General features: G+C 38.2%; 1 protein-coding gene across 1 annotated transcript in view; it reads left to right on the top strand.

Annotated features, from left to right (window-relative positions):
- Window positions 1-15,294: 15,294 nt before the first annotated feature.
- Window positions 15,295-19,217, top strand: part of TMPRSS11E (transmembrane protease, serine 11E) — an 82,219-nt gene continuing 78,296 nt past the window's right edge. Inside the window, exon 1 of the mRNA XM_006896833.1 lies at window positions 15,295-15,425. Coding sequence (XP_006896895.1) covers window positions 15,295-15,425 — 131 coding nt within the window. The remainder of the gene's footprint in view (window positions 15,426-19,217) is intronic.

Here is a 19,217-nt window from a genome sequence, read left to right as displayed (position 1 = left end):
GGCCCCTTATGAGGTGGATTGATTCAGTGACTGGGGTAATCGGGATGGGTGTGTCAGAGACAGTGTGATTGGCACAGGACAGAGCAGAGTTCAGGGATGTACATATGGTCACTATGAGTCGCAAGTGACTTGATGGCACATAACAAAAATAAGAGCAACAATAAAATGTGCAAAGAGTTGGAATTAGAAAATAAATTTAAAAAAAACCCCCACCCAAATCGCTTGGCATATATTGAGCTGAAAGAACTGAAGAACACAGAGTTGCAATAGTTTAAGGATGCTTTTGAGAGAATATTGAATGACCCAGGAAGCATTTAAAGAAGATGGAAAGGGTATATAGAGTCACTGTATCAAATATGATTGACTGACACTGAAGAATTCTTGAAACAATGTATTGTTAACAACCTGTGGTGATGAAGGAAGATGTTCAAGCTGCTCTGAAGTAACTGGCAAAGAACAAGGGCCCAAGAATTGACAGCATACCAACTGATATATCTCAACACATGGCACCCTGGACATGCTTATCAAGTTGTGCCAAGAAATCTGGAGGACAATGACCAGGCCAACTAATAGAGATGCATATTTGTTCCATTCGAAAAAGAGGGACCCTACAGAGCATGTAACTTATTGAAAAGTATAATCGGTATCACATGCAAGCAAGATCCTGCTGAAAATTATCCAAAAACAACTGGGACAACACATCAACAGAGACGAAAACCTGTGCTATCATGTGCCATCCTCATCATCTTTGACACACTTTAGCCCAAAGCAACAGTCATTGTGTCAATTCATCTTATACAGGGTCTCCCTATCTTTTGTTCACCCTCCACCTTTCCAAACAAGATGTTTCCCCCCCAAGTATTAGCCTCTTCTAGCAATATGCTTAACATATAAAAGCAGAAGCTTGTCCATCCTTGCCTTTAAGGAGAAGTCTGGCTGCACTTTCCCGCAAAATTTGTATTTGTTCTTTTGAAAGTCCATGCATGGGATACTCACATTCTTTCCAGCCACCACCACCACTACCACAATTCAATGACATTTATTTTTCTGTCATACTCATTCTTTATGCAACTCTCAGATGCATAGCCAGTGGTTTAAGAGATCATGTCATGAATTGGAGACATCTTACAGTTTACAGCTTCTGAACACCTGCTGGGTAGGTCAGCTATGAGTCGACTCCCATTCAACAGTACATAACATCACAAAAGAAAATAGGATATTTTAAGCAACAGTGGGCTTGAGTATGGCAAAGATCATGATGATGGTGCAACCTTTGCTCGTAGTATAGCTATGAAGAACAGCTTTAACAGCAACAAATGAGATCTTTTATTATAGTTACTCTGTTTATGGCATGACTCTATTTGTTTTCCTGCATATAATCTTCATTGCCCTCTCCTCTGATGTGGGAGACTGGCCTACATAACCGATCTCACGAAATTCTTAAATCCCTTGGCTTTGAGTTGGTTTCATCCAATAAGGATAAAAAAGAACAATAGTAATGTTATATAATTATTGTCTTTCTGCAAGAGTGCTTATGATCATAAGGTCATCTCAGTGTTATCCTTCTGTGAGAAATCATGTAAAAAAAAAAAGGTCAGGTCTCTCAACTGAAGCCAGCCTTTATCTCAAGCCAGTTAATTCTACATAATTCCCTGCCTTGCTTACTTCTGGCCAAGGGGCGATGGCTCAGTTGCTAGTAAATGCTGGTTCCTTCACTATACCTTGTCATTCTGCTCTATCCATATATTAGAGTGTGACTAAACTACTGAGAAGGATTGTACAATCTATAAAATATCTGAACTTAAAAAGTACTGACACCAGGACATCATCTCTAAAAGCCTAGTAAACATAAAGGAGGTAAATATATTTGGTGGTACATGGAATAGTTGAATTATACTTGATAGTAACAGTTTTGGAGCCATAATACGTAAATTTAGAGTTCTGGTGACCTAGTGGTAAGGAGCTGTGCTGCAAATTCTGAAGACACACGGTGCGAACTCACCAGTTGCTTCGTGGAAGAAGGATGGGCAGTCTCTTCCTGTATGGTTAACTGCCGTTGAAAACCCATTGGAGAGCCAGCTACATGTCAATTTTGACTCAAAGGCACACAATAACATCAAAACAATATGTAGATCTGTTTCTGGATACTTGCTAAACAATCAAGGTGTTGCTGTTGTTGTTGTTGTCATGTGCCATCAAGTCGCTTGTGACACATAGCGACCCTATGTACAACAGCCCTAAACTTTGCTCTATCCTCTGCCAATTGCACTGTCTCTGACACTCCCATCCCGATTACCCCAGTCACTGAATCAATCCACCCCATAGAGGGCCTTCCTCTCCTGTGCTGTCCCTCCACCCTACCAAGCATGATGTCCTTCTCCAAGGACCAGTCTCTCCTCACAACATGTCCAAAGTATGTTAGACGGAGCCTCAGAATCGTTGCCTCCAAGGAGCCACCCTGTTTAACCCTTTCCAGGATGAATCTATTTGTTTTCCTTGCAGTCCATGGTACTCTCAATACTCTTCTCCAGCACCATAGCTCAAAGGCATCAATTCTCCTTCTATCCTACTTAGTCATTGTCCAACTCTCTGATGCATAACAAGTGATTGTAACGACCACAGCCTGTATCAGAGGCACGTTAGTCTCCAGAGAGACACCATAGATTGTAATAATCTAAGTATTCACTGTACCTCTTTTTCATGCTGACAGTTTTTATTTTTATTTATAGAATAATATGGTTTAGTATTCTTGTCAATTTAGCATGCTTATTCCAACAAAATGAAAAGGTACAATAAGATAATAAATTGATCTATGTTGTTGATATTGTTATATGTCGTTGAGTTACTCACAACTCATAGCAAACCTATGTATAACAGGTCTGAACCTTGCTCTACCCTGTGCCAAACTTATTGTCTCTGACACACCTACCCCCATTACCCCAGCCACTGAGTCAATCCATCTCATCGAGGGTCTTCCTTTCTTGTGTTGTTCCTCCACACTCCCAAGCATGATGTCCCTCTTTAAGGACTGGTCCCTCCTTGAAACATGCCCAAAGTATGTCAGATGGAGCTTCAGAATCCTTGCCTCCGAGGCTCTCTAGGATGATCTATTTGTTCTAGCAGTCCATGGCATATTCAGTATGTTTCTCCAGCACCACATTTCAACAGCTTTAATTCTCCATCATCCCTCATCATTACCCAACTTTCTGATGCATAGTAAATGATTGTGAAGACCACAGCATGGATGAGGTGCACCTTAGTCTCCAGACTGAAATTGTTGCTCTTCAGTACTCTGGAGAGGTCCCTGACAGTATACTTTCCCAATGCAATTAATTTTTTTAAAATTTTATTTCCTGGCTGCTGGAAGCAAACTGAAGCAATCTAAATCTCTTCATCATTTGTTATGATACTGCCAATTGGTCCTATGCTGGGAATCGTTGTTTTCTTGATGTTGAGCTTCAATCAATATTTAAGGTTGTAGTTCTTGACCTTCTGTAGCAAACGTTTCAGGTCCTCCTCAGTTTAAGCAAGCAAGGTTGTGGCATCTGTATAATGCCGTTTGTTGATGCATCTTCCTCCAATCCTGATGTCACATTTCTCCTCACAGAGTCTAGCCTCCCAGATGATCTGTTCCAGATATAGACTGAAAAGTTATGGAGATAGGACACATCCCTGGTGTAGAAACCCTTTCCAATTTTGAATAATGCAGTGCTTTCTTACTCTGTTCTGATGATTGTCTCCTGGTCCAAGTATACGTTTCATATAAGCACAATATAGTGTTCTGGGATTCCCATTCTTTTCAGAGTCAGCCACAGTTTGTTATGATCCACACAGTCAAATGCCTTTAGATGGTCAGACCTTCCTCTACTATTCTCTGCTTTTAGCCAAGATTCATCTAACATTAACTATAATATCCTGAGTACCACAGCCTCTTTTGTGTAGGGAATTAAAAAAAAATGATATAAATATGTAATATTTTGACAAAATATTCACATATAAAGATGAATTAGGGAGCTCCAGTGGCCTGGTAAATTGCTGTGCCAACTCAAATGTATGCAGTTATAGCCCATCAAGTGTTACACAGGAGAAATATTGGACAACATCTTTTTGTGCAATTTCCAAGCCTCTGAAAACATGCTAGAGAGTCAGCTATGAGTTGGTTTCGAGTCAATGGCACACAACACTAAAATTATCAAAGAATAGTAAAGGTAAAGGCAAATTGGGTAGAACAAGGATTATTTCAATATTTATGGTACAGTAAGTTTCTTTTAGGCATCTGATAAACCAGTAAACAAACATGCAACTGTTGGCCAAAAGAATGGCAGTTTAAACTCATCCATAGGTGTATCAGAATACAAAATCTGTCAGCCCGCTTCCAAAAGGATAGATATGCTTCCAAAAGAAGATACACTTCTCAGACTTGAAAACCTCGTTGTGAAGTTCTACAACATTGTCATGAGTCTGAATGGCCTTGAAGTTATTTTTTGGATGTGGTTATTTACTGACGTGATTATTATGCTGTTACTTGTGTGTCATTGAGTCAGAACTCACTCATAGCTAACTCTCCAGCAGATTTTCAGAGGCAGTTTCAGAGTTTCAGAGGCAGGAGATGAGATTATCCATTCTTCCCTCTTGATTACAATATACCAATGAACTATTGATATTTTCTAAGATACTTTCCCACTCATGTTGTTGTTATTGTAATGGTCCTTAATAACAGACAGAAGATTTATAATTAAAAAGGAATTTATTGTTTAATCTCCTTAGCTTATTATGATAATACAATGAAGGGAAAAAAAAGGTTGTAGCCAAAGGATAGTTGATTAACATGATATAGTCATCTAAAAAACCCCAACAAAACATTTTTCTCAAAACCTGTTCTACCATATAATAGCCAGTTTTTTTTTTTAATAATTCCCTGCTGACCCTTTTAAATGATGTGCACATATGCAGGCAAATAACCATAACACACCCCAAGACACAGAGATCTACCTTTGCCTGTGGCTCAATAAGGAAGAATTTTGCATAGCATTCCATTTGAGGTGCTAAAATTGTTCCAATATCAGATTAATCTTTTCTTTAATTCAGGTTGGTAAGAAGACAGTGCCAGGTCAACCTTGTCACTGGCTGACAAAAATCAGCTTCTGTCTTGGTACTATCTCCTAAATGTACATAAAAGAGCTGATTACACTGCAGTTATCTTTATTTTCATTATTCAATAGACTATTTATTATCTTATAAATGGCATAGATATAACTATTCCTTGTTTATTGTATTCACACTAAAAAACTTTACATACCTGACACTGAGGAAATTGCACAACAAGAATCTTTGATGATGTTGGAGGTACAAGTACACAGTGGAGTACACAAGCCTTAAAATGATTTTGAGAAACAACATATGCTCAAGAGGCAATGGTGATGGAGTAGGCTGCCTTGAAGAACTTGGCAAAATATAAAACCCCAGGAATTGGTGGAATACCAACTGACATTATTTTGACAAACAGATGTTGCCCTGGATGTGCTCACCAGGTTGAGCAAAGAAATCTAGATGACAAATGCCAGGCCAATTTACTGGAAGAGATGCATATTTATTCCCATTCCAAAGAAAATGTGACCTGACAGAATCTGAAAATTATCAAACAATATCACTAATATCACACGCTAGTCAAGTTCTGATGAAGATTACGCAGAAATGATTGGAATAGTACATTGGCAGAGAACTACCAATCTGGGTTTAAAAGATGTCATGGCACTAGAGACATTATTGCCAATGTCAGATGGATCTTGACAGAAAACAAAGAGTACCAGAGGAATGTCTATGTGTGTTTCATTGACTATGCAAAGGCATTTGACTGTGTGAATCACAAAAGATTGTGGCTAACCTTGAGGAAATTGGAAATTCCAGAACAAGCAATTGTGCTTGTGTGGAACCTATACTTGGGCGAGGAAGTAGTCCTCTGAACAGTGAAGGTAAACACTCATGGTTCAAAATCAGAAAAGAAGTGCATCAGACATGCATCCTGTTTCCATACTTATTCAATCTACATGCAGCACAGATTGTTTGGGAGGTTGGGCTTTTAAGAAGAGGAATGTGGCATCAGGATTGGAGGAAGACCCATCAACAACCTATGTTATGCAGATGACACAACATTGTTTGCTGAAATTGAGGAGGGACTGAAGATCTTGCTGAGATGTTCAAAGACTGTAGTTTTCAATATGAACTGAAACTAAATATCAAGAAGACAAAGATTCTCACTGCTGGGCCAAATGGCTGCATCATGATGAATAGAGAAGAGACTGAGGTTGTTAACAATTACAACTTGCTCAGATCTACAATCAACACTTTTGGCACCAGCAAGAAATCCAAAGACAAATTGCATAGCATAGGAAGAGATTACTCATTCCTCTTTCTCTAAAGTCATTGGTGGATTCAAATCCCTAGATATGCTCTACCTTTTGGTGAGCAGTGAAATTCCTTATGAACTCAGTCACCAGAGCTTCCTTGGAAAAGAACAGTTTATAGCAAATCTTGTTTTATGAACTGTTTTATAATAATAAAAAAGTTATGATTTAGTCACTGGAAAACATTTTCACTCTTCTGATGAATATGTATTTAAGAATAGATTTTTTTAAAAATGTTAATTTTAATGTCCTCAATGTAATCACAATTTTCCCATATCGTCACCATTTTTCTGATATCCATTAATCTCTCTATACTTCTGTTTCTCCATTCTTTTTAAAAAAATACATTGGTTTGCTTGCAATCACTAATATACATTGTAGTTTATACAATCCATCATATATATTGTATTTTATACAATTAATTCCTACTCATCTATGCCTATTATCTCTCTTTCTCTTCAAGTCCTCATGATAGATTTCCTATTCCTCCATAAACTCCTGCCTCCTAACCTCTCCTATCCTAATGAATTCCCCTACCTCTTTTCCCTTCTTCTGCTCTCCCCTTGCTTTGCTTTTTACCCTTCCCCTTCTGAACATTCATGCATATCTTGCTCAGTTATCCTCTTATTTTCACAATAATGGTCTTATGCAGTACTTGTCTTTATGTGACTGAGATGAGATATTTCACTTAGCATAAGTACCACTCTCAGTGATACTCAGTACTCCACTGTGTTTATATACCACAATTTCTCAATAAATAAAATTTCTTAAAAATTAAACTACTGATTGATGTTATTATTGTGTGCCACAGAGTTGGAACCAACTTATAGTTGACCCTCCAATGGGTTTTCAGAGGCAGTACATTGCTTGGGTGGAGACTGCTCATCCGTCTCCTGTGGAGAAGCTAGTGAACTCAAACTGTGTACTTTTGGGATTGCAGCACAGCTTCTTACCACTAGGCCACTAGAGCTCCTTAAGGTATTGATGTTGATGTTGCTGATGACTGCTGTTGAATTGAGCACGACTCAAAGTGACCCTATGAAAAAATGACCTGAAGCTTTTCTATAACTATTGTTGCTTCTCAAAGTTAATAGAGTTTGCAGAGGCATGTTGTTTAGGAAGTGGATGCCACTCCTGCTTCCAAACCTGTGATAGTACAGCCTCATTCCTGTTAGTTATTCAAGATTACTCTCAAATGGTGCTTGCCATATTTCTTTGAAAGTCTATTTATTCTCCATCTTTTTGAAATTTTCTTATGGCAGCACTCCCAATAAAAACAACTTTAAAAGGAAACATATAACCCCTAAAAGATTGGAAGTGTATAATGAAGTGACTTACTTACTGTACTTTAGGGTTATTTGAAATATAGTTTTTAAAATCCATGTCGTTTTACATTTTCTGTATATATGTATTTTTAATAAAACTATAAAGTATTAAATTACTCACCATGAAATAAACTTGACACTGGAGAAAGATGTTCCATGTTGGTCTGATGGCTTCCTATCTTCTGAGGCACCCTGACAAGCACCCCTGTGAACACAAGATCTCCTGTTTATGATACTTCACTTTAGCTTTTCTTCTCATTAAGACCCTGCTTCTTCCCATTGACTTCATTTCTTTGATTTCAAATTCTATTCTCTTTAAGGACATGACCTTGAATTTATTCCTCTGGCCTTTTTCACCTTGGCTCTACTTCAGTAGTATGTTCTGTTTTAGGGACTGAGTCTCAACTTTCAACTCTCTTGAATTACCCTGATTATGCCTGGTCTGGAATATTTTTAGACAATTTTGGACTCATAAACCACAAATGTTATTCATTCATTTAATAAACATGACTAATGTCACCTGTATTTTAGCACTTCATTAGGCCTGAGTGATTATTGTGGTTAAACGGAAGAAAAAGAATATGATCTCATTCTTTCAGGAGTGACGGACTTGTAAAGAGGAAAAACAACCATATGAGCAATTACAAAATAGTCTAACAAGTGGTTTGCTAGGTAATGTACTATGTTCTATGAAGCATAGACTAGGGTACCTTAAGTGAATTAAAGGACTCTTCCAGGAATATGGTTCAGTATAATAAATAATAAAAGAGCCAAGGAAGGAGTAATTTGGAGATAGTTTTTTATTTTTGAATGAAATACTCTTATTCTTGTTCAACTATCCAGAATCATTTTTAGAAATGAACATTTGTTAAGATGTCCTTCGGTGTAAAAGCTAATTTTGGGATTGTATTAATAGACCTAGAAGATAATTTGATTACTTGGGAAGTTAAGATTAAAGAAAAATTTGTTCCATGAATACTGAACATATTCTAAAAACATTTACAAATATATTTTGACTTTCATTCACGTCGCCATTTTACTGTGCATGTTGGTATTCTTTTTAAATTTTTAACCTGGTGAAATTTTAACTATGAATTGTTGGCCTTATGCAAATCTCTCCCAGGAAAAACCAATTATTCTATTCTCTTTTTTTGTATTCTCAGCACTTTCTTTTTATATTACACACAGAATATCCATATGTGTTTCTTCTGGGAGTTGCTAACAGAAAAAAAAATCAATCATGGTATCTTTGAATCTCAGAAATCTTGGAGAATACTTTAACAAATAACAGGTTAAATGGATTCAAGTTCAACTCATTGCTTTCTTCCTTACTCTTTAAGACACTCTATTTTTCTCAATAATCAGATACTTGATATATTTTTTCCTATTCTTTCTTGGTTCTTTGTAAACTAATGAGATAGTAATGTTGACAGTGGCATTTGTTCCAAAACTCTTGGTTAGGTGACAAATGATGTGAGATTTATTTCCCACTGAGTAAGTCAGACACACCCAATCATTAGTGAACTCCTACAAGGTGGAGATAGAGGGATAGGCCTTATCCCTACACAGTTAATCAGAGTTGAATCAGTTAAACAGGGTTGAATGAGAAAACAAATGAAGAAAGGTCTGTCTACTTTTCCATGCCTGCCTACAGAGATGCAGTACAATATCTCAGGTCATTTAAGCAAAAGAGATTGTTATAAGTATATATTTTCTTTTCTAAATTTGATCATCTCTTTTCTTAACTTTCAGATATTTACCAGGTGATAAAATACTAAATTAGGTAACTTTGATACTGTTTATTTTCCTTTAAATAATTTTAAAAAGTGAGAAAATACAATTTCCATTCTGACAAACTTTCATTTTTGTTTCAATTATTATCATTACTTATTTATTATTATTATTTTATCCAGTACCACATCCAGCAGTTTGAATACTAAGATACTCAGTACTCTTTTCCAACACCACAGTTCAAAATCATCAATTCTTCACCTGTCATCCCTATTCATTGTTCAGCTCTCACCATCATAGCAAGTAATTTAAAAAGATCACGATCTGAATTAGGTTGACCTTAGTCTTCAAACTAACATCATTGGGAAGATGAAGGGTCAGAAAAAGAGAAGTTCCTCAGTAAGATCGCTTGATACTATGACTGCTGAAATAGGCTCAAGTGTGTCAGAGATGTTGACGATCGTACAAAATAAGGCAGACTTCAAATGTGTATCACATCGCTATGAGTTGTACTCGACTGCACGTAACAACAACCATATTCCATATTTCACATACATAGCAGGCCTCATGTTCACTTGTGCATTTTTAAAAAATTTTATTTTATTAATTTTAAAGTCGTGTCCCACCTAGGGGCCTGGGAGATTTAATGTCAGCTGAATCTGGACTCTGGCTCCTTGAGGCATGGCAGGTTTGAGGGCTCGGGACAATTTTGGTGTTCTTTGGGCCCCACGTGGGGGTTGGCAGAGTGGACATGCCGGATGAACTGGGAGTCTGGTGGAAGGACTTTGCCAGCATTTGGACGTGCCGGGTTTGTTTTTGTTCAGACATTCCTCTAGGTCATATAGCCCTGGTGTACAAGTTGCCGTACAGCGGTAACTTGTGGTTGCTGTGAGACTGAACACTGTGACACTGATTTGTCAAATGCGTTAATGACTGGTTACCCAATGCGGACAGAGAGTGGGGTGGAGCTCCCCGATTAAAACAAGCTTGGAAGGAGAAGTGGCATCCACTTCCATAATAGCTTGCCTCCGGAAACCCTATGAACCTGGAGAGAGGATGAGAGACACCCACGAGTTGAGGACTCTCCTTCATAGTGTCGCTGAGTCACCTGCAACTCGACGGCACTTAACAACAACAACAATTTTAATGAACATTTACAGAGATTTTGGATTTCCTTTCATTAATTCTTGCACTTTTTTTTCCAGTGGCCCAACCCTACCTTCCAGTTCGCTCTTCTCTTTGAAAAGAAAAAAGAAAAATTCCTTTATTGGTATACAATTCCCCGTACCCTACTCCCCACTCCCTCCCCTGAATACACTGCATTATGCAACCTTCATTCTGGACTCTTGTGATAACCATAATACCCTATCATATATCGCTTTTCATCTGTTCTCTCCTTCATCTGTTTCAATGCAGTATGCATTATTTATCCAGTTTTTCTCAGTCTTACCCCAACCTGATGTCAGTCCCCTTCTACAACAGTGGCACTATGCAGTATTTTTCCTTTTGTGACTAAGATATTTCACTCAGCATAATGTCCTCCAGGGTCACCTATTTTGAATAATATTGCATGATTTCCTTGCTTTCAATGTAGCATAGTTTTCCATTCTGTGAACATACCACAGCTTCTCTATCCATTCATTTGTTGATGGGCACTTAGGTTGTTTCCAACTCCTTGCTATTGTGAACAAAGCCATGATAAACATGGGTGTGCAAATATCTGCTTGGATGGCAGTTATTGTCTCTTTGGGGTATATTCCCAGTAGTAGAATTGCTGGGTCAAATGATATAACTATTTGTAACTTTTTGAGAAAGTGCCACACCACTTTCCACTATGGTTGCACCATTTTACACTCCCACCAACACTGGATAAGAAGAGTTCCAGTTGTTCCACAACCTTGTCAGCATTTGTTGCTTGCTTACTTGTGCATCTTGCTGTAATTTTTTTGTCCCAAACTCCAGAAGGGTGAAATGCTTCCACCAACAGTATCCATAATATAAAACCAATTCCCATGAGATCAGACATGTCTCTCACCCTCCTGCACCTGCTTCTAATTCCAGCGCTAATCTTACTCTTCTCCTATGTCTGAAATCCATAGCAATAGCTCAGAAACAACACAAAAATATAGTCACAACTATGGAGTTTATAAGGGAAATTAACAGGACCACTTTCGAAGTATGCTCACAAGCCTTCTACCCTTGAGGCTTTAGGCTAGTGTTACAAAGCTCTTTTAGTCCTGCCAACTGTGGCATCTCCACCCAAATTCTCCAGAAAACTTGGGCAAAGGCCCTTGGACCCAGTTCCAGATAGTAGAAATACCGGGCCAGGTGTGACCTGTGTTGGATCTCTGGCTCTCTGTGTGTCTGCTGCTGCTCTCCTGTAAATCTGGCTGGTGCCAAAATCTCTGGCACCAATGGGTGGACACATCATTCTCTGCTCCTTCTTTGCTGGAAGCATTATTCTTAACATCTGCTTCTGTATTTGCTGTATTTAGTGGCAAGACCACTACTCAAATCCCCTGTGGATACACCCTATTCACATATCTTCACTCATCTGATATGGCAAAGTTAAAGTCAATGTGCTGTCAAGTCAGAACTGCCTCATAGCTGATATTCCAGTAGGTTTTCAGAAGCATTTAATTGCATAGGGGAGTTGCCCATCCTTCTCTCATGGCTTTTGAACTGCAGTGCAATTTCTTACCATTAGGACACCAGAGATCCCTAAACAAGGGATAAGTAATCCATTTTCAGTAATAAGCCCTTGACACCACAATGATCTTAGAAGACAACAGAAACAGGTGTTTGCTTAAGTTAATGGATATCATAAACACATACACACACACACACACCCAGGCATACTTATGTTGTTCTTTTTGTGTGCTGTCAAGTCATAACTGATTCATAGTGAATCCTCCAGTGGGTTTTCAGAGGCTGTAAATTGCCCATCCTTCTCCCACAATATACACATCTTTATGTCTATATGTCTGTATGTATGTACATATCTACTTACCTCTTGCTGTGATTATGTACTGTTGAGTCAGAAATGATTCATAGTTGACCCTCTGGTGGGTTTTCAGAGGCAGTAAATTGCAAGAGAGCAGATTGTTCATCTTTGTCCTGTGGAAATAGTTCTTGAGATCGTACGAATATTATTAAGGAATTTGACCGTGTGGATCACAACAAATGGTGCCTACTCTTGAGAAGAATGGGAATCCCAGAACACTTGATAGCGCTCATGTAAAGCCTATACTTGAACCAGGAAGCAGTCAACAGGACAGAGCAAGGAAACACTAAATGATTAAAAATCAGGAAAGGAGTGCTTTCTGGCTCAATACAATTCCATCTATATATGGAATAGATCATTTGGGAGGCTGGAATTTCTGAGGAAGAATGTGTCATTAGGATTGGAAGAAGTCTCATCAACAACCCGCGTTATGCAAACCTTGTTTGCTGAAACAGAGCAGGACCTGAATAATTTGCTGCAGATCAAGGACTGTAGTCTTCAATATGGATTGAATCTCAACATCAAGAAGACGAAGATTCTCATCACTCTGCCAATTTGCAACACCATTGTAGATGGAGAAGAAATTGAAGTTGTTAACAATGTAAGCTTTCTTGGCTACACAATCAACATTCTTGATGCCAGCAGTTAGGAAATCAAAAGACAAATTGTAATAGGAAAATCTGCTGTCAAGGACCCCTGTAGAGGGCTGAAGATCAATGATGATGGCTGGAGACTAAAGTGGGCCTGATCCAGAAATAGTCTTTGCAGTTACTTATTATGAATCTGAGAACTGGATCAGGTCTAATGATGAGAGAAGAAGAATCATTGCTTTTGAGAGTTGTGGTGCTATAGAACAGTATTGAACATGGACTGGCAAAAGAACAAACAAGTCCATTCTGGAGAGGGTGAAGACAAGTTGCCCCTTGGAGGCTAGAATTTTGAACATTTGTCTCACATACTTTGAGCACGTTGCCAGATGGACAGGTCCTTGGAGAAGGACATCATACTTGGAAGGATGGAGGGACAATGCAAGAGAGGAAGACCCTAGATCAGATGGATTGATACAGAGGTAATGGCTGTAGGAATGTTGGGGACAGTGAGATTGGCTCAGGAAAGAACAGGATTCAGAGCTATTGTACATACGGCCACTGAGTCACATGTGACTAGATGGCAATTAACAGCAACAATTGTACTAGGCATTGTGCTAGATGTTAAGAATAAAAGATGAGTAAGAAAAAAGTTATTTCCCCTAACGCAGTCCCACAAGGATAAATATTGTACAAAACCATTATTGTATAATGAATATAAGAATTGAAGAGGTATTGGAGGGGTTGGATGTGCAGGAGGAGGGGGATTAATCATGATGTTGCACAATTTGTTGAGTGGGAGTTTAGGGAAATTGAAAGAATTTATTCTTGAAAATAATGTATTCAAATTTTGTAAATAAACTAGTAGAAAATTTTAAAAAAGTTATTTCCCTAAAGAAGCGTATAAACTCAAATAGCTTTTCTTTTCACTGCAATGAAAATAATTTTACAACTTCCAAGCAGAAGACTATGAGAATATCTTTATTTTGAAACAGACTATTTACCCAACACGTCTTGGTGCAACTTATTTAATGCTGCATAATATGCCAGGTATATTTAGGGAATAAATATGAATCTCTTCCAGCCAGTTCAGAATTGCATCTGTTAGCTGAAACATGCCAGGTGATATCCCACTGATTTCTGGGGCTTAAGTTTTGCTAATGCCATTAATGCAGTTTGAACATCTTCCTTTTTTACCATTGGGTCTTTATCCTATGGTACTTTCCGAAATATTTCACTGTTGACAATTTTTTTTTTTGGTATGGTACTCTCTATATTTCTTCCATCTTCTTTTGATGCTAGCTGGATAACTCAAGATTTTTATTTTTCAGTTTTTTTCTACTTGAGAAATGTCAAGCAAGTTCTTCCCTTTTTATTCTCTAACTCCAGATCTTTGCACATTTCCATTATAATACTTTGCCTTTTTATGAACAGTTTTGTAAAGACTGTTCATTGACAGAGAACTGCAGGAGTTCAAGCTGAGTTTAAAAAATGCTGTCACACTAGGAATAACATTGCTGATACAAGATGGATTCTAGATGAAAGCAGAGAATACCAGAAGAATGTCTATCTGTGTTTATTGGCTTTCCAAAGACATTTAATTGAGTAAATGATAAAAAGCCATGACTATTGGTGAAAGAGTGGGAATTCTAGAACACTTATCTATGCTTCTGTGAAATCTATACCTAGACCAAGAAAGAAGCTGTTGCTAGACCAAAGCAAAAAAAAAAACAAACCACTTTAGTTGCTGTTAAGTGCCATCAAATTGAGTATGACCAATAGTGACCCTATTAACAACCAACCGATTTGAACATTGTCTTATCTTGTGCTATACTCACAATCTCTGTCACACTCACAACATTGCCATAGTTATCATGTAAATCCACCTGGTTAAAGGTCTTCCTCTCCTTCACCATCCCTCTTCCATCCCAAACATCATGTCCCTCTCCAAGAAATATCTCTAGTGCCTCTTCTAAACCCAGCTTGTATTTCAGGCACCTCTCAGTCAATGTACTGTTACAGTTGTTTTTGGATAATCTTCAGCAAGATTTTGCTTATGTGTAATATTAGTAACATTGCCCAATTGTCGCTGCCAGTCCACTGGCAACCTGATTGGGAGTAAGCACAATGGAGAAGCCACTCCGGAGAGAATCAGAGAGTCAATCCATCTCAACTTTATTAGGATAAGCACTGCACTTATATACACGGGAAGACAAGATAGGGTGGGCTTACAGACGTGGGGCATGTGGACTGGTCAGGAGAACCTCAGCCTCCTGCGGATCACTCTTGGCTCAACAGACGCGGCAGCCATCTTCCCAAGTGGTGAGCTTTCTCCAACCAGTACAGCCAAACACAGGGGAGCTTTATCTACTCCGTATTAAAGGGAGTTGGTAGGCTTGTATCTGTCTGGAGCTCAGGCGACCAGTCCTAGCCAGAGGCCTTCCCTTCCTCCCCAACATTCTGCAACACTCAATAATATTCACACTCTGTTGGATCACTTTTTTTTTTGAATGGGGATAAATATAGATCTCTTTTACTTTGTTGGCCAGGCAACTGTACTCCAGATTTCTTGACACAACCTGGTGAGCACATCAGGGCAGCATCTGTTTGTTGAAATATGTCAGTTGGTATTCCATCAATTCCTAGGGCCTTATTTTTTGTCAATTCCTTAAGAGCAGGTTTAATTTCTGCCATTATCACCATTGCTTCTTGATCATGCTGCAAGGAACCTCTCTCTCCAAAAGTGCTAAGGAGCAGCCATGTTAGTCTAGAGACAAAGGTGCTCCTGATCAAAGCAAGCAAAGGTCTTCTCAATTACTTACTATGCATCTGAGAGCTGGACAATGTCTAAAGATGACAGAAGAATCTTTGTCTTTGAGTTGTAGTGGTGGAGAAGAGTATTACACATATGATAGACTGTAAATAGAACAAGTTTGTTTTGAAGAGGGTGAAACTAGGTTGCTCCTAAAGATAGGAGTGTGAAGATTTGTCTCATATGCTTTGGGAATATTGCCAGGAGAGACTAGTTTCTCACTTTGAGTTTCAGCCTAGTTGATGGCACATATTAACATCAACAACAATGACAACACGGAATAACCTCTTCTGGTAACATGTTCAAAGTATATGAGAGGAAGCTTCATCATATTTGCTTATAAGAAGCATACTGGTTGTACCTTCTCCAAGACTTATCTGTACTTTTGGCAGTCCATGAGATATTCAGCACTCTTCTCCAACATCACAGTTCAAAGGGATTAATTCTTCTTCTGTATTATTTATTGTACAGCTCTTAGGTGCATAACAACTGACTGAAAAGACCATGACCTGCCTCAACAGGCAGCATCATGATAGATGGAGAAAAGATTGAAGTTGTCAATGATTTAACCTTATTTTAATCCACATTCAATATCTTTGATTATTCAGTAGATCAGGAAATGTGTTGCATTGGGAAAGTCTGTTGTCAAGGACTCTAAAGTCCTTAAGAGTAATGATGTCATGGTGTTAGTTTAAAGACTAAGGTGTACCTGATTCAAGTAATGATTTTTCCAATCTTCTGCTTTGTATTTCAGAACTGAATAATGCATAAAAATGACAAGAAGAATCAATGCCTTTGAGTTGTGATGTTGGAAAGAGTCCTGAATAACTCATTGCCTTCCAAAAGAACAGGTATGTCTTGAAGAAGGTGCAGCCAGAGTGCTCCTTAGAGACAAGGATGGAGAATTTGATCTCTTATAAACTGTGGGCATGTCATTAGAAGGAGGTGAAGGATTAGTGGAAAAGAGGAAGACCCTCAGGGAGATGGATTGATACAATGACTACTGCAATTGATTCACATGTGTCATGGATAACAAGGATGGAATAGGATAGGTCAGAAGGGTCATCTGTTGATGATGGGTTCGCTATGAGTTGTACTCAACTCAATGATACGTAAGAACAACAACAAAAATAGTCTTGGATCAGGGATGCTTCACTCTTTAAACTTGTATCTTATGTTTTTTAACACTTTAAAGAGGTCCTGGACAGTATAGTTTCTCAATGCTATGTCTTTTTATTTCTGATTACAATTTCATGAGTGTTGATTGGGGATCCAAATACAAGATATCATTGAAAACTTCAGTATTTTCTCCATCTATCATTGTTTTCTATTGGTTCATTGGCTAGGATTTTTGTTTTCTTGTTGAGATATAATCCATATTATGGGTGTAGTCTTTGATCTCCTTCAGTAAGTGTTTCAAGTCTTCTTCACATTCTACAAGCAAGGTCATGTCATCTGCAAAACACAGGTTGTTGATTATTTTTCCTTCAGTCCTGATGCTACATTCTTCTTTAGAGACTCTAGATTCTCTAATAATTTTCTCAGTACACACACTCAATAGGTAAGGAGAAAGGATACAATCCCAACACATACCTTGCCTAATTATAAACTATGCAATGTTCCCTTATTCTGTTTAGAAAATAGTTTCTTGGCCTTGTATAGATTTTTTTAAACCCAAAATTAAGTGCTCTCAGATTCCCATTCTTCTCAATGTTACCCATAATTTGTTATGGCCAATAAAGTAAAATTCCTTTACTTACTTAGTACATAGAATATAACAATATCTTTCTGTCATCCTGTCTTTTTTGCTAAGATTCATTTGATATCAGAAATTATATACCTTGTGCCTCTTCTGAATACATCTTGAATTTATGGCACTACTCTGTGGATGCAATAATAGAGCGTTTTTCAATTATCTTCAGCCAGATTTTACTAACATGTGATATTAATGATTGTTCAATAATTCCTGTACTATTGTAGGAATGATAACACATACGGATTTCTTCCAGTCAATTGTTCAGAAACAGTTGTTTTGTCAATTTCTTGGCATAATCTAGTAAACAAGTCTAGGTTTGGATCTGCTTGTAAAAACACCTCAATTGATGTTCCATTAATTCTTAGGTTCTTATTTCTGGCCAGTGCTGTAAATGTGGTTCTGAATCTTAAAGTATTTCCTGAAATGGCTTAGTGTTGAACAATTCTTCCTGGAAGAGTGACTCTGTGCATTCTTTCCTTCTTCTCTTGAAACTTCCTGTATCTTTCTAGATTTGTCCATACAATCCTATAGTATTGTACCTTGAGCCTTGAAATTGTTCTCCAGATCTCTCAGTCTGATAAATGCTGGGCATATTCTTCCAATAGGTTTTCTATATTCAGCTGTTTTCACTCTTTATACTTTGCTTATCTTCTTGAGTTTCCCTGTGAATCAAAGGAGTCCTTACAACATTAAACAGTAACAACATATTATGGGCACAGTAGATCAATTGTGTGTGAAGATTTTGTGCTTCTCTGCAAGAAAACATCTAACTCTTTAGTTGTATGATGGTAAACTACTGAATGCTGAAGTTCACCTGCTCTGGCAGTGGAGTGTGTTGATTGTCTTCTTGGAAGAGGTGGGTCTTTGCCACCTTTAGTTTGGGGGTCACCTTTGAACACAAGAATAATTGTTCACTCCTGGTTTAGGCTTTTCAAACAGAAGACTTATTGAAATAGCCCATACTCACAGAGGAGAAAGGAATTTTAGTTTAGAGTTAGTTCTGAGAGAAGACAAATGCCATTCTTCATTATGGCGTTACTCTTTGGCTTTTTCTTTTAAAGAATAAAGATCATTTAGTAATTATCTTGGCTGTTTGGAAAGTAGCCAGGAGATTAGGAAAGAGAGAGAATCACTCTTAAGAGAAGGGGTATTCCATCTGGGGAGGGAGTTGTTGTTGTTATGTGCCATCAAGTCGCTTGCAACTCTTAGCGACCCTATATACAACGGCTTTAAACTCTGTTCTGTCCTGTGCCAATCTCATTGTCTCCAACACACTCATCCCAATTGCCCCAGTCACCAAATCAGTCCACCTCCCAGAGGGCCTTCCCCTCCTGTGCCTGCCCTTCACCCTCCCAAGCATGATGTCCTTCTCCAAGGACTGGTCCCTCCTTACAACATGACCAAAGTATGTCAGAGGAAGCCTCAGAATGCTTGCTTCCAAGGAGCAGCCCAGTTTAACCCTCTCAAGGATGAATCTGTTTGTTTTCTTAGCAGTCCATAGTACCCTCAATACTCTTCTCCAACACCAAAGCTCAAAGGCATCAATTCTTCTTCTATCCTCCCTAGTCATTGTCCAACACTCTGATGCATAACAAGTG

Source organism: Elephantulus edwardii, unplaced genomic scaffold, assembly GCF_000299155.1.
Source record: "Elephantulus edwardii isolate Elephantulus edwardi_28Jun2011 unplaced genomic scaffold, EleEdw1.0 scaffold00192, whole genome shotgun sequence".
In the NCBI taxonomy this organism is placed as follows: Eukaryota; Metazoa; Chordata; class Mammalia; order Macroscelidea; family Macroscelididae; genus Elephantulus; species Elephantulus edwardii.
This window is presented reverse-complemented; position numbering and strand designations above follow the sequence as displayed.